Genomic DNA, 22,998 nt, shown 5'->3' with positions numbered 1-22,998 from the left:
TCACTAGTAAAAAAAGACCATATAGCATTAGTAAACCAATCGCTATTAACCTCCAAACCAATCGCTATAGGCCTATAGCGATTGGTCATATATCAATCGCTCTCAATCGGAATAAGTTTTCTCGTTTTTGCCTTAATTGGCAACGGCGATTGGTATATAACCAATCGTTATAGGCCTGTGGCGATTGGTTTATTAACCAATTGCCATTTCCTTTAACAAAAAAATAATTATAATTTTATTTCATTAGCAAGAAAGACTTTTATACATACATTTTACCTACTACCACATACACAAACAATAAAATCTTATTAATTAATCAAATTTACCATACAATTTTTGCTTCATCCTCAAACATTTTCAAAACATAGTATTTTTTTTATGACCACCTCAACTAATCAAAACATAGTATAACTTTAATATTTCATATTTTGTTCAGAGTTTTTCACTTATGATTTAAGTTCACTAATTGTCTCACCTACAAGCTATTAACACTTTGTGACATATCACAAATTTGTAGATTGCTCAATGGTTGGAACACAAGCATAGTACATGGAAAAGAAAATGTACCAAGCCAATAAATATCAGGTTGCTTTCATCTGCGAAGGACAAAGTTTGTTGACCCATTGGCATCCTTTTTAAAGCCAGAGCCAAACATCTTAAAGTTTCCTATCCTGCCAAATTGATCAAGCAAATATACATGTCATTATATGAGGTAAATGGAATCTAAACCAAGAAATAACAGAGTGTTGTTTAAGCATATTTAGAAACAGGAGATAATTTCTGAGAAATTCATGACTGTTACATAATCTATGGATAAATTATTCTTAAAATGAATACAAGCAGAAAAACTATTAGTATTTACAAGTTCAGAAAAGCAGAATTTGATTCCAATAACTTGTGGACCTCAAATGACAAATAAGCCAAGTGACTAGAGTCTAATCTAATGCTTATAGCTTAAAAATTGCATATCAATATCATCCCAGTAACAAAACAGAGTGTTATGGGCTATTTTACCTAATTAACTAGAAAATGCAGTGCCTGTATATTTAAGTAGTTCTAAGGGATTAACTCCCAGCAATTTATGAAAAGGTATCTAGAAATAGACAATTTCAAACACATAAAATGTTTTTATTTGTTTGCTATATAGTAAGTAGTTTTATAAGATTACTTCCCAGTAATTTATGAAAACATATTGAAGGTTCTAGAAATCTGAAATTTCGACAATTGATAGATACAAGGTTATAGGAGCCTGATTCATAGTGCTACTTACATCATATGTATCCACAAGAGCCATAAAATTGTTAGATAACGCCAGAGCATAGGAAGTAAAAGCTTCCAACTCGCTTTGATTTGTGCCACCAAAACTGCCACCGCTGTAAATTAAAATATTATGAAAAATTAGAAACTGGTCAAAAGTAGACATATAGTTTTATGGAAATATCTGAAAGTGATATATTTAATAGGCTGTACAAAACATATCCCTGTTATGTTTACATGTCACATGTTCTAAATTTTTCAGTTAGATGCCTCCTGTGCTAGATTGTAGGAAAACAATAAGCATTTTCATAAGAATAACAGAAGAAGACCCAATATAATATATAAATTTCTACTTCATTTGAATAAGATTCATAAGTCAGATGCAGAATAAATGAGAACAACTCAAACCATGAACGAGCTGACGAAAGCATGTTAACATGGTTTTATTGTGTGATGATCTTGAGCAGCCCAAGATCATTACAGTTGGTCAGACCTTGAACAAGAACATTAAAATACTGAAAATGATCATTACAGAACATAAGTTTAATTGATCAAACAACTTAATCAATTGCACAAGACATTGGAAATTATCTTAAAGAAAAAACACAATAAAAAAAGGTGTAACAGATACAAAATTTAAACAAGAAAGCAGCATAAACCCTTACCATCCATTGAATCTAAGCCGACGCCATTCTCAACCCTAGGACGATTCTGGTCGACGTTGTTGTAGAGGCGATTAGCAATTTCTTGAGCCTTGTGCTTTGCGAGCTCAACGCCATCGAAGATTGGGAGAACGGTGTTGTAAGACGATGTGATAGGATTTAACTAGGGAATTGATCAAAATACATATTAAACTTATCTCCTTTCTACACAAACACAATTAACAACATATTTATTTCGATCTTCAAATCTACTACCAAGGTTGGGGAACCAAGAAGAACCTGGTGAATGAAGAAATTTCTGAAGTCTGCCCACGAATTGTGTACCTTAACAACTACATAGCTAATTTAGATACATTCCATCTGTTAAAGGAGAACTTTCTTTCTTCTTCTTCTTTAGTGTATTTTTTTAAGATACGTTGAAGAAATTTCAAAGGATATGGCCAGTAATCTAATCCAGCACGTTTTAGCTTTGTGTCATCCACTTGAAACCCTAATGGCTATAAATTAGAAGCATAGAAATTAACTTCATCAATTCTTGCATATCTTCTTACCCCAACTAGATGAAGTCCAACAGCTGATGCAGCACAGGTTCTGACTATGCATCCAGTATTACCAGGTATCTGCCAAGAACAACAACAAGCACGAAAGATATCTAAAAAGTAACAAATCGAAGTTGCATATATGCATTATGAATTTCTGGTAGAATTAATAATAATACCTGAGGATGAACTAAGACGACTTGAAGAAGCCTGTTGTGAGGAGTTTTATGAAGCACTTCACCGACTCCATTTGGAAAAGAGAAGATAATGGCTTTTTAATCGGGATTGGACGAAAATTGGTGGAAGAGAGAATCGAGGAGATTGAAGGAAGGGAGAAGGTATTTTAACGAGGCAATAGCGATTAGTTCCCACATTAATCACTACTATGTTAAGGGTATAACGATTGGTCACTTATCCAATCACTACTAAAACTTAAAAAAGGCGATAAAATATTTCAATAAGATGGTAAAACATGGCGCCTATTTTTTTTGTTAGGTTTATGTCAAGGTAGTACCGTCAAGGTAGTACCGATTGATTTTTAGATCAATCGCTATTAACAATGTAGTAGCGATTGGATTTAAACTCAATTGTCACTACATTGATAATAGCGATGACCTTTAACCAATCGCTATGTTTACTTGCTAAAAGGCCTTTTTTTACTAGTGAATAATTCAATCGAAAACTGAACCGGCTACTAATAAACCAATAAAATAAAACCGGTAAGCTATCCGTTCGGTTAGGTTATCGGTTTTCTGTTTTTTTTGCACAACCCTATTTGCGGGCTATATCCTTAACCCAAAGGGATTAATCACACTCTAAATGCATTGCAGAATCTGTCGTTTTAAAAAAAAAAACATCATAAATTAACCACTTCTTCTAAAATTTGAAAAGAGACTTGTTCAAATCGAATCCTCCCAATAAAAATTGAGCTGTGATCAGAACAACTACATATTAAGACTTTTTTAAATATATTATTCACACAGCAACAAATTGGGTTACTCTCTTATAATTCTTAGAATGCAGAATTATACATTCCCATAGTTCAGTTTTGCAATTAAGTTTTGTCTTTATTATTTTAAAATACCAAAACTAATTTTTTTTATTTATGAAAACTTATCAAATGATAGCTAAGACATCAAATTTATAATCATATTTTTCATTTTATTTTCAAGATTTAATTGTGAGAAAAATGAGGTTGAAAACAGACTCTTTAATATTCTAAATTATCTTATCTTGGTTTCTTATATAATTGGTTTAAGACATTGGCTTTAGAAATTTTATTTCTTATAAATAAATAAATTATACCAAATCTTCTCTAGCTGCAGATATTGAATTGGTACGATACATTTCTTAACTTTTTTCCTTCTGTTCATTACATGATTCATTAGCATCTTTATTTTTCTTCTAAATTATTACATCAATTTAATCAGTTTTAAAAGATTCATTTTTCAATGACTAATAAAAAAAGTTAAGTAGATGGAGTGAAGAAAATATAACAAAAATATTTATATAATTGAACCCCTGTACAAATAAATCTAATGAATCAAGTTGATTGGTTGGTTGTGTAATGATTACAAATCAAAAATATTATTATTTCATTTATATTGTAAATAATTCGAACTTTTTTTATAGTTTTTGTTTCAATATTATTCTATTCTCGTACTTGCACTTTAAATTGTGACTTTTGAAAATTAATTTTAAAAAACTGTAAATAATAATAATTTTAGATTTAATCATTGTTTAAGATAGAGATACACATTCTTGAGTTTCTACTCAATGATGGCGACCCAAGAAACATGATAACACATTCGTTAGGAACATTTGTAATGGGTATAAGACAGGGTTTGATTCGATGTAATACGAGCTTTGGTATGATTTACCAAAACCCATGAACCGGCTCATTAAGCTTTAATCTTAGTTTGCTTCCTTTTATTTTTTCAGTTTTGTTTCTTTAATTATTTGCATTTTAATGCTTTGAATAGTTTTATAAAAATCTAAAATAATTAGAAATAATATATTTTTTTTTAAAAAAATATTTGTTTCCTTTAGGTCCTGTTTGACTTGATTTTAAACGTTTTTTCTATATTTATTTTGTCCATAAATGACTATAAACACTGGATTGATTTATTTATGATCATAATTTAATTTTTAAATATATAAATTTTTAAAACCTCCTTTAGATTATTTGGTAATTTTCCTTAGGTTCAATGCATTAGTTCTTTTCAAGATAAAATATTTTAGATAGATTGTGATTTGACAATATAAACGGATTAAATAAAAGTAAAATATTTATAAAAATGATCAAATTTTTTATAAATATTTTATATTTATTTTAATCCTTTATATTGTCAAATCATAATTCATCTAAAATAGGGTTTATGATTCAAAATGTTTACAGTAAAAAATTGTTTTTAATGGGTATATGGACATAGCGTTTATTTTTTCTAATTTTGAGAGAAAATTAGATAGCGACTATTAGGTCTAAAAAATTAGTTTTAGACCTTTATTACCAAAAAACGGTTAATTAGTATATTAAATGGTTAATTAGTATATAAACTTTTACTACCAAAATCGAATCGCAATTAGTCTAATCCTCGTATCTTCAAACACCATATTTTAATTTGTAAAATAGATTGAAATTGGCATGTACTAATTTTAGGCTGCATTATAAATTGCATCACATAAAATGTTTAACCAAAATTATAAGGATATTTATTACTCAATAAACATATTAAAGTTTGCACATAAAAGGATAGCATCATTCTCATGAAGGGAAATTTGAGTAAATGACCTCAAAGATGGACTTATTTGAGGTGGTGGAAAAATATAATTTTAATTGCGTTCGTGGTGGTCTTTTATTTTATTTTTTTTTGATGAAATTGCTCTTTTCGTGAAACGCGAAGGGACTTAGCGTTTCAAGAAGTGGAAATGTGTGAAATGTCCAGATTACCCTTACTATTTAATATAACCTCCCTTATTTTTTTTCATTTCTTTTCTTCTCCTTCTCTCTCTTCCCGCTCTTCTCCTCCTTCTTTCTAAACTCTAGCGGCGATCTCGTCGACGACGGGTCGAAATCCACGATGAGCTCCACGACGAGCATGAGCACTATTCCACTTGGTATGTTTATTTTATCTTTATGATACTTCAAGTTTATTGATGTTTGGTTTCTTCGAATCATTGTTGTTCAGGGTTTACTTCCCGTTTCGCTAAGGCCTTACCGTTTTGCTAAGTGCCTAGCGATTCGCGAAGCCCTTCCCGTTTCGCTAAGTGCCTAGCGATTCGCGAAGGCCTTCCCGTTTTGCTAAGAGCCTAGCGATTCGCGAAGTATTAATTATCCGTTTCTAAATCAAATCATGTTTTTTATTGCAGATGAAGTTTTCGTTTTCTATAATGGAGAGTGGAAACTTGATTCTGATGGAATACTGTATTTTAATGCATCTTCAATCAATACATTTGATTTACCACAAAGTACTCGTTATGCTGAATTAGTTGATATACTCTACGCTAGACTTAATGTGCAGAAATCTACATACGATTTAGTGCTGCAAGTCAAGTATGATATTCCGAATATCAGAAATCCAAAACCTGTTTTTATTGATTATGATGGGAATTTGAACACATATTTATCACGCTTGATTTTGGGTCGAACCGTGTCACCATTGTGTGTCTCTGTAGTAGAGAAATCAGCATTTACTAAAGAAAAAATACCACTACTTACATACACAACACAAGAAAGTATACTACCACCACAACTTACTCAAAAAATTGTACCACCCGTTGTACCCTCGGAATTCTTTGTTGAAAGTCAAAATGAAGCCGGAGAAAACTCTTTGCCTCACATCCCACTTACTCAGGACTTGCATGTTAATACTGATGAAAAGGCATCAATACCTATACCAACAAGTGCAAGAAGATCATCAATGGGTACACCAACTACTACAAGAAGATCATCAATGGGTACATCATCCAGTGCAATAAGATCATCAATGGGTACACCATCTAGTGCAAAAAGATCATCAATGGGTACACCATCGATAGACCCGATAGACACATCACCTCCAGACCCCTGTATTGGAAGTCGGTTCGTTGTTTGAAAATAAAAAAGAACTTCAACTTACTCTATATAAATATGCGATGACCAATCATTTTGAATTCAAAGTGGAGAAGTCAAGAAAACATCTTTGGGAAGGGAAATGTTTGGATGAGACATGCAAGTGGAGCTTGCGTGCTGTGAAAGGTATGTTTTCTGAGATGTTTGAGATCCGGAAATTCGAGCAACAACACTCATGCTCAGTTTTGTCGAGGCCAAAGAAAAAAAATGCAAACACCAGCATGAGTTATTGGGCAGTGCGTGAAGAGCAAATACATTGACCATTACCATAACCACTTGCCTAAGAAAATAATTTAAGACATGCAGTCAACTTATGGGATATTTTTTACTTATAATAAGACATGGAGAGCAAGGGAAAATGCTTTAATAGCGATGCGAAGAACGGTAGAGGATTCCTATGGAATACTGCCATCATACCTTTACATGTTGGAGAAGTATAATTCTGGTACCATAAACTGACATCTAGACAGACGAGCTCGACCACTTCAAGTATATGTTCATGTCCCTAGGCCTCTCAATTAGGGGTTTCAAAGCCTTTTGCCTTCATGTATTATGTGTTGATGCTAGTTTTCTTAAGCACAATGTGGGTGGTAAATTATTGGTGGCTATTGCATTGGATGCGAATTAGCAACTATATCCTGTCGCATACGGCGTTGTTGATTTAGAGAATAATAACTCCTGGACTTATTTTATGCAAAAACTGAGAGACGCAATTGGATTAGTTGATGATCTCGTCTTTGTATCCGACAGACACCCAAGCATCGTCAATGCCTTGTGTGCTGTTTTTCCAGAAGCAGAACACGGTGCGTGCACATATCACATAAAGATGACTATTGTGGCCAAATTCAAAAGTGATAAGTGTCATGCGGAGTTTGATTCGGCTTCTAGAGCGTACACTATCCACGAATTTAATCGGTTTTTTGAAAAGATCAAGGTTAAAGATCATAGGATTGTTGCCTATTTGGAAGAAATTGGTTCCAAAGATGGAGTAGAGCATTTTTTCCCGGTAAGCGATACAATCAACTCACAAGAAATTATGTTGAGAGTTTCAATAGTCAGAGAAGGGAAACCAGAAAGTATCCCATTTCAGAAATGGCTGAGTATTTAAGATTCACAATACAACATTGGTTTAACGATAGAAGAGAAAGAGCATCCAATCACGAAGAAGTTTTATCTCCAAATTATGAGAAGGTGTTACGTGAGGGATTCGAGAAGGCCAGATTTTATACAGTCCAATCGCTTAACCGATTTGAGTTTTATGTGCATGACAATCAGTCCTATTTCAAAGTCAATTTGAAAGACATGAACTGCACTTGTAGAGTATTTGATGTTTTGGGTCTTCCTTGTACGCCTGCAATGGTTGTTACTCGTAGTCGGAATTTGGTTTCTTATGACATCTGTTCAAGGTATTATTTAGCTCACATGTTCAATTTGTTTAACTAATTGATCAATCGTTATATTTTCCATGCACACAAGTATTACACAACTGAATGTTGGATAAATGAATATGCGGAGACATGTTATTCTCCTAGTGATGAAGAAAATTGGAATGTTCCCAGACATATCAAGCAACGCTCGTGTCTTAAACCAAATGTCAAGGTTAAGAAAGGCCGACCACAAACAAAGCATAGGTCATCCCAAGGTGAGGTCCGTAAGGTCCCGAGACGATGCAACTCATGTGCTGGACTATGACATAATATGGCAACATGCAAAACAATGATGCCTGCACCATCAACTGTAAGAGCATCATCATCTAAGCAACATGAGTCATTATCTAAGCAACATGAGTCATTATCTAAGCCGCATGAGTCATCATCTCAACAGTATGAACCATTAGCTTGAAAGATTATTATGGTTGTAATTTATGTTGTTAATTGAATTGAATTATGGTGCTACTGGTCAGATATAAGTTGAAAGTATGTGTTGTTCATTCAGGTGGTTTGGGATAAGTTGTAGTATATGTAGTATATGTGGTTTCAGAAGCACTTAGCGAATCGCGCGGTACTTAGAGAATTGCGAGGTACTTAGCGAATCGCGAGGTACTTAGCGAATCGCGGGGCACTTAGCGAATCGCGAGGCACTTAGCGAATCGCTAGGTACTTCAAAACCAATAAATTGACCACTTAACGAAATGCACAAATATGACCCAATACTCACCAAATAACAACTTCAATTTGGTTTACAATTCAACTTTAAATATTTTAACATTTTACCAATTACAGTTAACAAACACTTATTTTTACAACTTCAAAGGTTAACTTCAAGTCTGAAGTGCAAATTTCAATATATGAATATACATTTTACAATTCAACTTCAAATATTTTCATTGGTTAGCAATACATCAAATCAAATAATTTATCACTAAGGTTCGCTAATTTGATGGAATAATCGGACCGCCATCTTCTGCCTAAAAAACTTCATGTTATTTGAGGTCACATTCTGCACGCCTTGGTTAGAAGTCAAGTATTCCATATACATCATCGTGAATACACCACAGTCCCCACTCTCGGTTGCTCTTGGGACTTCCCCTACCTTAGCTGCTGCGGTTTTGACTTTCGGGTGTGGAAACCGTTTATATGTCATGGGGATGGGATCTTTGAAGTTGAAGTCAGGATATCTTTTCATCTCACCGTCAGTTGTTGTATGTACAAATAAATGTGGAATCATCCCACACAATGGTTTCAAATAAAGATCCAGGTTCTTATAAAGATAAGCATCGCAGTCATACACGTCAATGCGATTCTTTTGAAGACGTGCTACACACAAAATCCAATGCTTCTGGTTTATGTTCACGGGCACGTATATATCGTCAATTGTTGACCATTCAGGCATATTTCTATGCGGTGCACCCATGTAATAGTCTTTGAATTCTTCGACTGGATATTTTGCATGATCTTTACTAAATTTCTTGTGCTCTCGCCTTATTCTATCTGTCAATACGCAATCCCCTATTGTGATTTTAAAATTTTTATATGTCTTGGGATATTCTGCAATCCTTTTTCGCAATAGGTAGCAAAATGCATCGATTTCTTGCACAATGGGAATACATTCAGTATATATCAAACAACATTTGAACCGTACTTAGCGAATCGCTAGGTACTTAGCGAATCGCTAGGTACTTAGCAAATCGCTAGGTCCTTAGCGAATCGCTGGGTACTTAGTACCTCGCGAAGACATTAATAATGAATAATGAATTGCACGACTTACAGTGTCTTCAAGCCATGTCAACCTTGTTAGAACTCTAACAAACATATCATTCCCTACTTCGCAAGTCGCTACATCCTTTTTCACATCATTGGTTTTTGGATCATCCAACCACTCTTTTACTTTATCCAGCAGCTCATCTTCAAATTTTTGAAGGGGATTGACTTTCATTGGATCATTTGTCTTTGGCAGTTTTGACAAAGAAGGGTTGGTGTACGATTCATCTTTTTTCGGCTTCCTCACTCTCCTCCCAAAGTTTCCTTTAAGAGGAGTATTGTATAACTTGAAATCATCATTGTCATCTTCAACCTTCTTACTCTCAATTTCTTATTGCACTTTCACATCCTTCACTTTCACATCCACACTCTCCTCATCCTTCACCTTCACTTTAAGACCCTTCACCTTCAATTTCAGATCATCCACAACATCCATCTTCTCATCATCCTCCACAGCATTCATCTTCTCATCATCATCCACAACATCGATCTTCTCATCCTGCAAAATAGCAACATTGTGGTCAGATATGTACTTAGCGAATTGCTAGGTCCTTAGCGAATCGCTAGGTCCTTAGCGAATTGCGAGGTACTTAGCGAATCGCGAGGTACTTAGCGAATCGCTAGGTACCTAGCGAATCGTAAAGTTCAAAATTCTAAATCTTACCTCAGTCTCCTCCTTCTGGTCAACAATCTTGCTCTCTTCCTTCTGGTCAACAACAACTTTGCTCTCCTCCTTCTAGTCAACAACCTTGCTCTCCTCTTCGAATTCTTCGACCTTTACCTACAAAATAACAACATTGTGGTCAGATATGTACTTAGTAAGTTCAAAATTCTAAATCTTACCTCAGTCTCCTCCACATTCTGGTCCACCTTGCTCTTCTCCTCCTCGAATTCTTCGACCTTCACATGATCATTCACCTACAAAATAACAACATTGTGGTTAGATATGTAAGTTTAAAATTTTAAATCTTACCTCAGCCTCCACATTCTGGTCAACCTTGCTCTTCTCCTACTCGAATTCTTCCTTAGGATCATTCACCTGTAAAATAGCAATATTCTGGTCAGATACTTTGCTTAGCAAATTGCTAGGTCCTTAGCGAATCTCGAGGTACTTAGCGAATCGCTAGGCACTTAGCGAATCGCTAGGCATTTAGCGAATCGTTAATTTCACAATACAAAATTTTACCTCAGTCTTCTCCTTCTTCTTGCCCACCTTGCTCTTCTTCTTCTTCATCTTCTCCTCCATATCATCTAATTTGGTTAATAATATGATCATCATTTTGTTGGATTTATCTAACAACTGTTGGGACATACTAAAAACCATCTTCTTCATCGAATCAAGGTGAGTTTGTTGAGTTTTTTTATTGTGATTTTCAACTCTTTGATGAGCTCTGTTTTCATCTCTTTCACCTCCTCCTTCAACTCTATTTTCAGCTCTTTCACCTCCTCCTTCAGCTCATCACATTTACATCCAACAGAAGGTGTCCGAGGACTTGACGTCGCGGTGGGGGGAGTAGGAATGCGGGTCGGACTCGATTCATAAGCAAGTTTCCTCTTCAAGTTGACTGCTTCTTTGAGAGTACCTTCAGCCTTTCTCTTCCTGGAGGCAGGTTTGGGAGGGTACATTCTTCATGTTCACTTTCATCTTCATCAAAATCCTCTTTGATTACCTTCATTCAGTAAATCCCTAAAAAAACATCAGTTGTCTCGTACATTTCTTCAAATTCCTCACCACTATATAGCCTCTTCTCCATGGAGGACTCTTCCATCTCAGTCACATCTGTGGTCTCAAGGGCAGACTTTATCTCGATCGAGGTGTTTTTCCTGGTGGAATGATAGAGTAACAACCTTGGGCGTAGAGGGTCATTAAGCTAATTCTTTTTGGAGAATTTAGGGACAAAGTTTCGGATGACTTCAAACGTCCACACTTGAAGTGCCAGTGCGAACCCATAAATATTATATGCAAAAGGAGCATAAGGATCATCAGCAATTTTCTTCTTCTCATAATATGAGAGACTGAGATGTTTCATGTTCTTGTTTAAACCCTTAATGGTGGCTCTAAAGGTGACCTTCCCCCATGGATATTGGAGGAAAGTTTCCTCGTCTTCCACCATGTGGAGTATTTTTGGAAATATCATGCTCCTTGGGTCAAATGTAAATAGGTACTGGCAAATCAGGCATACCAGCCCCATCTTGAATGCATCTTCCTTGTCTTTGCATTTCAAAAAAGCAGTCTCCAACTTGCTCATTCGCCCACTATTTTTTCCTTTGAAATATTTCACCGAGAGAGGTGGACAACCTCGGAATTCTTCTTTGTTCAACTCAGGAAAACTGCCGAAGTATAGGCCTATAACCAACGCATACTCCATACCAAATATAAGTTCATGCCCATTCACCATGAAAATTATCTCCTTGGAGTTTTAACTTACCCTCCTCCAATGCTATATAAATCTCGAGGTAACTCTTAAAATCTTACAATTTTACGATTTCACATTATGCTAACGAGTCTGATTTTAAATAAACTCTTAAATATGTAAACTCATACGATTTTAAATTTACGATAATAAGATTTTACGATTTTACGAGTTTATAAATAATTTTGATTTTACGATTCTATACGATTTTACCTAAAAAAAATAAATTTATATTTAAAAAACTAAAAAATAAAGTTATTATTTATTTAAATAAATTAATTAATATAATTAATTTTGTATGTATAATTTTTTATAGTGTTATTTACTTATTATTATTTTTTAAATAATTTTATATTAAAATATATAATTTTTTACAATTAGATAAGTATAAAATATTTAATTATATATATAAAAAATAATAATATATAACTATTATTTTTCAAACTAAACTCTTACGATTTTATGTAAACTCTAGATTTTACGAGTTTACAACTAAAAAACGATTCTATGTAAACTCTCGATTTTGACAGTCTTGTCCTCCTCATCAACATATGATGTACTATTGTTCCTGAGAACTGTAAAACTGGGGCTGTGAATAATGATCTGAACTGAGTATTGTAAACCCTCTTCAAAAGATCCATATCCTCGAACTTCTTAACAATCTTCTTCAGGCAGAGGGCACTTTTCTAAGAAATCCGACCAGGAAACTCAGTAATTGTGGTTTATGCCATCTACAAAAGGAACAACATCATCAAAAATGTAAGAACAAATACATAAACCATCGCAAATGCATAAGGAACGAATCACTAGGTACTTAGCGAATCGCTAGGTACCTAGCGAAACCCTAATAGCGAAACCATTGAGAACATTAAAATGAACATAAGACAGCAACAACCATAAACTAATAAACAAAATACCAGAAACAAACAAGCAAAAACACTAAAACTTTAAATGCAAAAACCAAAACTCATAAACAAAAAATCAGAAAATGAAGAACGAGAAGAAAGAACCAACCTGTTTAATAATGACTAACGAGAAGAAAGAACCGAGAAGACGGGCAGAAATGATCGGCCTTAGTATGGAGCAGTTCAGTGAAAAGGGGTTAGAGAGAGACGAGTCGCGCGGATGAAATGAAATGTTCTGAAATGATTTTTTTTTAAATATAAGGTATAGCGCGTGTGCGTACGCGCGCCTCTTCAACTTTCTTAGCGAGTCGTTGAGCACTTAGCGAATGGCGAGGTCCTTAGTGAATCACGAGGTCCTTAGCGAATCGCGAGGTCCTTAGCGAATCACTAGGTACTTAGCGAATCGCGAAGTCATTGAGCTCCAGGTAAGAGAATATGGTTTGAATTCGATTTCGTTAGTCATTAAGCATATTTTGGTTAATAACGAACGAAATCGAATTCAAACCATCATCTCTTAACTGAAGCTCGAAGTACTTAGCGAATCGTGAAGTACAAATTTTTTTATTGGTTTCATAGGTAATCCATCTCGTTTGACAAGGTATTAACAACAAAGTCATGATTTTGAAGAGAAGTTGTGTTAGCAAAATAAATCTTATAATTTTACTTGGAAACATTTAGATTCTTCAGAAAAGGCTTTTGAAGAATCAATCATTGAGCTCCAGCTAAGAGAAGATTGTTTGAAATTTATTTCTTTAGCTTAATTTTACTAACGAAATCAAAGTCAAACCATTTTCTCTTATCTGGAGCTCAATGATGGATTCTTAAATGGCTTTTTCTGAAGAATTTAAATGTTTCCATTAATATAAAAAGATAAGGTTTGTTTTGCTAACACAACTTCTTTTCAAAACCATGAGTGATGTAGATACTTTGCCAAATGAAGTTCATGATTAACTATAAATAACAAAAAATCTTGACACTTAGCGAATTGCGAGGTACTACTTAGCGAAACGTTAAGTCCTTAGCGAATCTTCCCAGAAACGGAAACCCATATGATCCGAGATTATCTGCAAAACTCATTAATGAACCACTTAACGAAATGCTCAAATATGAACCAAAGCATTTCAAATTTCAAAACGCACTTAGAGAGAGAAATTTTCTCTGGAGATTTTTTTTCTCACATCGGGCACGACCGGCACATCAACGCCGCCGGAGCTTTTGACGTCGGAATGATCTCAAATTTCTCCAGTAGGTGCGTCTTTTTCCCCCCTACAATCTGACCGAAGGAATTTCAATTTGAACGGAGGAATCGGGAGAAATCACGATTATAGTTTCTAGATCGGATATTTAGGTCGTTTTCGGCACAATCGGCACAATCGGCACGATCGGCACATTCGGCACGATCGGCACGATCGGCACGAACAACACAAACGACACGGATTCTTGCCGCGACCGCGCTTCTACATTGGAAGTCAGCCGCCATCCTCCAGCACCTTCGATCGGTTGTCGTGCGCCCTCTGGAACGTGTTCTGTTGTGCAAGGAACGGTCACGGTCATCTTCTCTTACCGTTTACCGGAACATTTCGTCAAACCCCCTTCTGCAGAGACTTGACGTCAAATCGGCGTCGGTCGCCCTCCTCTTCTCACTTTTCGTTTACAGGTTAGTTCGGACCTCGGTCGGGACATCAAACCACACCGCGAGGCGCGGGTAGGTCTCTATTGAACTTCTTTATCGCCGTTTGAATCAAGTGTTCGGTCTGGAGGAAGCTTTCGTAGCTACAGACCGTTCCAAAATTGCTTAAACCCTTTCTTGTTTGAGCAATTATTTTCAAGCCCCCGTTCCGGTGCGATTGGTTTCCAATCGTGCTGTTTGCGCCCACCCTTTGCTGCAGAATTCCAACCTCTGTGGCTCCTTTGAAGATTAGGCAGTTTGCGCTTGATCTTTCCAATGACTGGTACGCGCCCGTCCAGTGTAGTTACTCGGGCAAGGGGCGTCCTTCAAGTCCGCCCTGATGATCCTAAGAAGGTGCTGAAGGGGCCGTCGACAAGCAGCAAGGCTAGGTCTGATAGACGAACTCGCAGGTCTCTTAACAATCCCAGGAAGCAGAAGCCAGAAATCATGGATGAAGTCCTAAACAACGGAGAAGATGCGCCTATTGATTCTATGCCAAATACATCATCGGGTATGAGTTCTTTTCCACATGCTGATGAATTACATGAGAATAGTTCTATTGGGGATTTATACTGTAACAATATGCATGTTCATAATAGAAATGATAGGATTGAATTGATAGGAAAAGACAGTACTGCATATAGAAATGATAGGACTTTAATTCCAGAAAATTCTGTTGTTACTGGACTTGCTGCACAAAATGGACCGTTAGAGTCGCTGGTTGGTACCCTAGACCTGACCGGTCATTCTGTTGGGAAATTGGATTTGAAATCTTGTCTTGTTAAAATTGATGACAATCGGGTCGCTTGTGCTGAAAATTCAGTCCCAATGTTGGAGATAATCTGTCAAAAAGACTCTAAGATAATGCAGGAAAATGACATAAATTGCACAGGTTTATTGGGTCCTATTGAAAGTTCAAAATTGGGGTCTGTTTCTGAATCGGGTGAAAACATTATGCTGAGATTTATGTCTGTTTTGAATGATCCTACTGAAGTTGGTACTGGTGTTCCTATTGAGGTAAGTATGACAGAGCTGAATAAGACTGTTGATCGAGAATTAATAGGTTCAAAGAATATTACAAGGTCGGGGTCAGTTTCAGAAGCAGGAAAACATGACAGTTTGGGTAATTCAGGTGCAGAGAAATATCAGAAAACAAATTTTACCGGTCCTACTAAAGAGGATGCTAAACTGGGCAAAATAGATCATTTTGAAATTGCCTATACAGGGTTGGAGATATCAGCTGCTCAGAGTCCATTAGGTCCAAAGAATGATATAATTTCAGAGTCTTGTTCTACAATGAGAAATCTTGCAAATCTAAAAGTCTCGGGTTCCATTAATGATCAGAATGCTAAGTCTACCTGTCCTGCTAAGGATCAAATGGAAAGTCAGATATCCAAACTATGTACTAGACTTGAAAAAGGTTGGACAGAAGACACTAAATGCGCCCAGGATTCTGAAACTGAGGCTAAAATTGCAGGATCTTCTAAACAGCCTGCACATCTAGCTGAAACTACTAAAGGACATAGTCTAACAAAATCTGGAAACACTGAAAAAATTGGATCTGAGTTAGAGCTATTCATGGAAATAAGTTCAAATGCTGGTCCTAGCTCTTCTAATGCCAGTCCTAGATCCTCTAATGTCAGTCCTAACTCTTCTAATGCCGGTCCTATCTCTTTAAATGTCGGTCCTGACATCACATATCCACCTTCTACCGGTCCTAATCGCCAAGATAATAAATCTACTAACAAAGCTATGAGCCACCGGTCGAATCAAAAGAACCAAAGCATAGATGTTGATTTGGAATCAGACGATAGCACTGACTATGATGAAACAATAATATGCGACCTCGAATATCATAAATCCATGAAGAAGATATCGGCAACAAAGATCAAACCAAAAGCAAAGAGGCATAATTCTTCCAAAACAAGTGCTGAAATTGAAAAGATCGATCAAGAAACTAGATCGAATAATTCTAAAACAGCTAAGAAGGGTAAGAATGAATCGAAAATCAAAGAAAGGAAAAACATGAAGGCAAATAACTCAAGTTCTAAGAAGAATGTTGAAGTAAATCCCAAGGAAACTGTGACACCCGAGGCTAACCCTGAGATATTGAACCTGGGTGCGTTTTCTCCACTCCTTAATCTGGATCCTGAAATGCCAATTGATAGTATTCAAAAGAGGAAAACTGATACACAAGAGAAGAGCACTAAAGGGGATATTCTAAAGAAGATCGGAACAATTGAAGGCAACGGTTTTGTGGGAAATATAAGGGTTAGATGGGCCGAAAAGAACAAACAAGTCAGGAAAGATAGCATCCCTGAAACAGTCACCTCCTCAGCTCCTCCTACTGCTGCAATTCCTGGCAAAGAAAATACTCAGGATGATAACAAGGATCTTACTGCTGGTCCAACGTGGTCAATGAGGAAAAACGAAATAGCAAATTTGGCAGGACTGAGAAACCAGATGAAGAAGCTATTTTTCCAAATTAATAAACAAGAGATTACGATGCCCCAAGAAAGAAATGATCAGTTGAATGCTCAGTTCAAAACTCACTATCTAAAGAATTGGAATCTCTTCAACAAAGACCAATATGATGAAGTGATCAAGTGGACGGTTGACGCCATGAAGGAAATTTCGAAATGTAATAAAACAAAGGTGTACACTATCATGAGCAACCCAAATAAAACTTGGCAAGAAGGAAAGGTGTGGAATGGAAATGCCATGAGCGATCCAGAAAAGGGAAAATTCCAGATAGACACCTTATTCCCAAAGGTAATTACACTTGATCATCCTCACCGATTTGAGCTCCCACCCGAAATTGAAGAAAAATGTGTCAAAGCATGGGAGTTTGTCATAGTTGGTCATTTTATGGGCAACATGAAAGCACCATTTGCTGAGGTTAAAAGAACGTTGATGGGTCAGTGGGAATCCTCTGGTCTAGAGAGGATCACAATCAATGATCACGGATTCTACTTTCTATCCTTCAGGAATGGAAGCGAAATAAAGTCGATCATAGAGAGCGAATATACTTTTATCAGGGGAAAAAGATTCAAGTTGTACAAGTGGAGCGAAGAACTTAATACTAATCATAGACCGCCTGAACTTGAACAAATCTGGGTAAATCTCAAGAATGTTCCACCACACATGTGCAACCCGATGGGCCTGGCCTATATTTCAAGCATTATAGGCAAACCACTTATGTTTGACCCAGCAATGGAAGGTTATGAGCGTGCATCTGTGGCCAGAGTTAGTGTCGAAATCCATCCAAGTAGCTCTCTTCCAATCAAGCTTGAACTTAAAGATAGACTGGGAAATTTATTTGACATTGGAGTACAATACGAATGGAAACCAAATCGATGTATATGGTGTAGCACTTTCACACACGCTACGAATAAATGTCCAGTCAATAATAATCTAAAATCGAAGGCCAATAACAACACTCAAGTAAGCGATATCAATGACTCTAACCAGGCTCAGGCTGAGAGAAATGTGAACAGGTCTGAACTTAACAGCAATGAACGCACTAAGGATGATAAGATGGGCAACCAAAAGCAAGAACAGATAAGGGTAAGGAAGAAGATAGGAAAAAGAATGAAGTGGGTAAGGGTACAAGCTGGCCCTACTAACGTTGATCATATTGGTCATGTTCAGGGCACCGGTCCTAGGGATTCTGTTTTCTCAAGAATATGTCCTATTCAAAATGTCAGTCCTGGTCAGGGTATCGGTCCTGATAAAGCTGGACATAGACACACCGGTCCTAGAGCTTCTCATAAAGCTACTGTTCCTAGCCATATTGACCATATTAAGTCTGGTCTTGGACTTGTTGATCATGAAACTACTCAAGCTACCGGACTTGCTACTACAGGTCCTGATGAAAAGTGTGCAACCATTGCTGATCCCGGCTATATTGGTCCTAATACTGGCACAAGTCCTATTATTGTGGATGATACTATTGTTGGTCCTAACTCCACCGATCCCAATACTGATCAAAGAACTGGTCTTGAAGTAACTACATGTCCTAGTTCCAAAGTTTCTGAAATTCAAAGATCTATGGGACGGGGAATACTTGGCCCATATGAAACAAGCAAAATTGGATCTGAAGGCACTCCAATAGGTCGTGAGTCTACTCTTCACAGTTCTAGGAATGCAAGCAGGAACCTAAAAAACAATGTCATCAAAATTCGAAATGACCTGACCCTTGGGCTCAGAGCCACCTTTCGAGATGATGAACAGGAGAATCTTGGAATAAGTAATAAAGAAGCTCTTGAAAATGGACTGGGAAATCTTGGGTTTTGTGAAATCAAAAGATCAAGTGCAGAAGAAGACAATTTGGTCTTGAATAAGGCAGTGAGCCTTAATTCTGAAGTAGGGCGAATAAAAATCGATAACAAACATGAATCTAGTAGTGAAGAGGTTCAAAGTCAGAAAAAATCTACTAAAGCAGAACAAGATGAAAATCGAAGACAAAGCAGAAAGATCCTGGATCCAGAAGCTACTAAATCTATCACGGGAGAAGATGAGATCTACATGAGGCAACCCTCACTCAATGGCAATAGTATTCCATGTAATCAAACTGTAGCCATTGAGGATAGTGAGGCAAGTGATGCTTATGATTTCTCTGATGAAGAGGTCCAGGACAGTCTGGAAAGTCAGGAACCCAACACTTATATTCATTCATGAATATAGTGACATGGAACATAAGGGGACTCAATGACCCTCTAAAATGTAAAGAAATTAAGAGGATCATTGAGAATCAGAAGATCACTATTATGGGTATTCTTGAGACAAAAGTCAAAAGTCGGAACGTTGAGAAGGTTAGCAAACTGTGTATTGATAGTAGCTGGGAAATTATTCATAACTCAAATGACAAAACGGGCAGAATCTGGGTTATTTGGGATAACAAAGTTGTTGAGGTGATGACTCTTTTTTCGAATGATCAAGCAATCCTGGTGGAGGTCAAAGACATAATCACAAGAATCGTGTTTAATCTTGCTATTATCTATGGTAGCAACTCAAGCACGGAAAGAAGACTCCTCTGGAATTGTCTTAGAAAATGGATCGGTATTGATAAATCTTGGGCTGTCCTCGGTGATTACAACGTAACTAGAAACGAATCTGATCGTAGCCCAGAATCTGAAATTACTCGGGATATGATTGAATTTAATGACTGCATCAGAGATATGGGTTGTATCGAGCCTACCAATTCTGGGAACTTCTTCACTTGGTCTTCTACGAGAGGGAATGAACAAATTAGAAAAAGTAGAATTGACAGATGTCTGGTAAATGAGAACTGGATTAACCAATTTCCGAGAAGTCAACTTCATGTTTTGAATCCGGGTATATCTGATCACTGCCCGATTAAATTGTTCTGGGAAAAGGAAGAAAGGTTCAAAAGACCCTTTAAATTTTTCAATTTTTGGATGGATAACGATAAATTCAAGGGTATCCTCGAAAGTGTATGGTCAACAGATGTCAGAGGTTCCAACATGTACAGGGTTTCTGAGAAGCTTAAGCTCCTGAAGAATCATCTCCAAAGCTTTGACAAGAAGAAGTTCAGCAATATCTCCAATAGAGTTCTGGCTGCTAGAGAAGAACTGGAAGAGGTTCAGAAAAAGTTATTAAGGACTGCTAGTGATGAACAACTCAATGAAACAGAAAGATATGCGCTTGAAAACTTCAGGAAGCTGAGTCTGCTTGAAGAGAATTTTGTTAGACAGAAATCAAGACAGAGCTGGCTTTCGTTGGGTGACAAAAACACAGCTTTCTTCTACAGAAAATGCAAGGCTAGAAACATGAGAAACAATGTGTACAGGCTGAAGAATGATGATGGTGAATATGTTCAGGGTCAAAAGGGTGTCCAAGATCTGGCTATTGATTTTCTATAAGCAGCTTATGGGTACAAGAAAGCAGCATCAAAGTCACCTGAATACCTTGTATCAAATTATTGATAGGAAAATCTCTGCAGAAGATAGTCGCGAGTTGATAAGGGTGGTCACGAAGGTTGAGGTTAAAGAAGCTCTGTTTAGTATTGATGGGAATAAAAGTCCGGGTCCTGATGGGTTTAATGCACAGTTCTTCAAAGATAATTGGTCGGTTGTGGGTAAAGATGTTACTGATGGGGTTCTGGAGTTTTTCAAAAACAGGAAGATGTTAAAGCAATGGAATACAGCGGTCCTAACCTTGATCCCCAAAACTGCGGTACCTGAGAAAGTACAAGATTTCAGACCAATTTCCTGCTGCAATGTGATTTATAAAATAATTTCCAAAATCATTTCTAAACGTTTTAAAAATGTTATAGGAAAAATAATAAATCTTAATCAATCTGCATTCATCCCCGGTAGGACAATCTCTCATAATATTCTTCTCATGCAGAGCCTATTAAAAGGCTACGGGAAAAAGAAAATATCCCCGAGAGTGGCTTTCAAAATAGATATCAAGAAAGCTTTTGACTCTGTTAGATGGGAAGCCATTCGAGACTTTCTGGTTGTTTCTGCTTTTCCTATGATTTTTATCGATTGGATTATGCAATGCGTTTCATCATCCTGCTTTGTTGTTAGCGTCAATGGAGTCCACAGAGGCTATTTCAAAGGTGAAAACGGGGTAAGGCAAGGGGACCCCCTCTCTTCTTACCTTTTCGTAGCTATCATGGCGATCTTTGAGAGCATCTTCGCGATGTTCCGAAAGAATCGTCCATACATCTTTCACCCATTCTGTGAGGTAGAGGAGGTAACACATTTATGCTTTGCTGACGATTTGTTCATTCTAGCGCACGCGGACGTTGATTCCATTAAAACTATTAGGGTTGCACTAACGTTCTTTTCTGAGGTAACAGGTTTAACTATTAATGAAAGCAAAAGTGTGGCATTTTATGGAGGCGTGAAGGACGAAACAAAACATGACATCTTCAACATCATGGGCATCAAGGAAGGCAGATTTCCCATAAGGTACTTAGGAATTCCGTTAACTGCAAAACAGATCGAGATCTCACACTGCAAGCCGCTGATTGAAAAGGTAAAAAACACGATATCTGGCTGGGCAGCGAAAAAACTTTCTTATGCAGGGAGGATCGAACTTATCAAAACCGTGGTTATGGGCATAGTTGGCTATTGGGCGCAGCAAATGGTCATTCCGAAGAAGGTAATGAAGGAACTCGACACACTGATGAGAAACTTTATCTGGGGAAATAGTGGAAGAGGAGGAAAGAAAGTCAAATGGACCGCTCTCTGCAAACCGAAGGACGAGGGAGGCATCGACTTAAAGAACTGTATCGAGTGGAACAAGGCTCTAACCTTCAAGCATCTGTGGGCTTTGGAGCGCAATCAGGAGTCACTATGGATCAAATGGGTGCATACGAGATTTATGAAACACGAAACCAGCATCTGGACCTGCAAAATTCACGAAGGTATGAGCTGGTCTCTAAAAAAGATTCTTAAACTAAGAAGCGATATTGCAGATCTTTATGACATCCGACTAGGGACGGGAAAGGCACTCTATTCTGGCACGACCCTTGGTTTGAAAACCAGCCCATCATCGACAAGGAGCAGTTTCAAAATACTCGTATCAGAAGGGACTGTGCAAAAGCGAAAATCAGAGACATCAAATACGGGAATTGGAACTTGCTCTTGAGAAGAATTCCAGAAGGAAAGAGGATACTTGATCATATAAGTAACATACAACTACACGACAGACCGGATATTCATGAATGGAAAGCTGAGGACAATGGGAAGCTGGTATTGAAGAAAATATGGGAGGTAATCCGGGAAAAAGCGCAGAAAGTAGAATGGGCTCCTCTTGTATGGTCAACGAAGATTATCCCTCGACACCAGTTCATCCTATGGCTCGCCTTCTGGGAAAGACTCAACACACGCGATCGTATCAGTAAGTATATGAGCATCCCGGACGCGAGCTATCTTCTATGCATAGGAAATGAAGAAACCATAGATCACCTATTCGGGAGCTGTTGTATTGCTTCGGAGCTTTGGGACAGATTCTATAAAAGCCTGGAGCTGATCAGTTTCCCGAGAGAATGGAATGAAATCAAAGAAGCGGCACTACTCAAAGCCAAGGGAAATAGATTTGCAACAAGCGTGTTCAAGTGCGGCTTTGGAGCAGTGGTGTATAACATTTGGCAAGAACGGAATGCAAGGGTATATGACAGAACCCGCAGGAGCATTGACGAGTTATGGAAAGATATTGTATCGGATTGCAGCGCCCTCGCGGGAACGTGGAGAGGAATTCCAA

The 22,998-nt window shown here is 37.1% G+C and overlaps 1 protein-coding gene across 1 annotated transcript; it reads right to left on the bottom strand.

Moving 5' to 3' along the window:
* Positions 1-2,089: 2,089 nt before the first annotated feature.
* On the bottom strand, positions 2,090-9,944 carry LOC124909564. Its single transcript, XM_047450234.1, has 5 exons — positions 9,734-9,944; positions 2,638-2,693; positions 2,471-2,539; positions 2,358-2,416; positions 2,090-2,259 (listed from the first exon to the last, which is right to left on the bottom strand). Exons 1-5 carry the CDS (start codon positions 9,942-9,944, stop codon positions 2,124-2,126), a joined length of 531 nt encoding a protein of 176 aa, XP_047306190.1. The 3' UTR covers positions 2,090-2,123.
* Positions 9,945-22,998: the final 13,054 nt, after the last annotated feature.

This window comes from Impatiens glandulifera, chromosome 7 (genome assembly GCF_907164915.1).
Source record: "Impatiens glandulifera chromosome 7, dImpGla2.1, whole genome shotgun sequence".
Lineage (NCBI taxonomy): Eukaryota > Viridiplantae > Streptophyta > Magnoliopsida > Ericales > Balsaminaceae > Impatiens > Impatiens glandulifera.
This window is presented reverse-complemented; position numbering and strand designations above follow the sequence as displayed.

What these genes read in the sequence shown, in the direction of transcription:
- LOC124909564 (XM_047450234.1), bottom strand. Translation starts at nt 9,944, where the DNA reads ATGAAAGTCAATCCCCTTCAAAAATTTGAAGATGAGCTGCTGGATAAA. An exon ending in TTGGACTTCATCTAGTTGGG is followed by an intron (nt 2,417 to 2,470) that starts GTAAGAAGATAT and finishes TCTAATTTATAG; the next exon opens with CCATTAGGGTTTCAAGTGGA. An exon ending in GCTGGATTAGATTACTGGCC is followed by an intron (nt 2,260 to 2,357) that starts ATATCCTTTGAA and finishes TATCTAAATTAG; the next exon opens with CTATGTAGTTGTTAAGGTAC.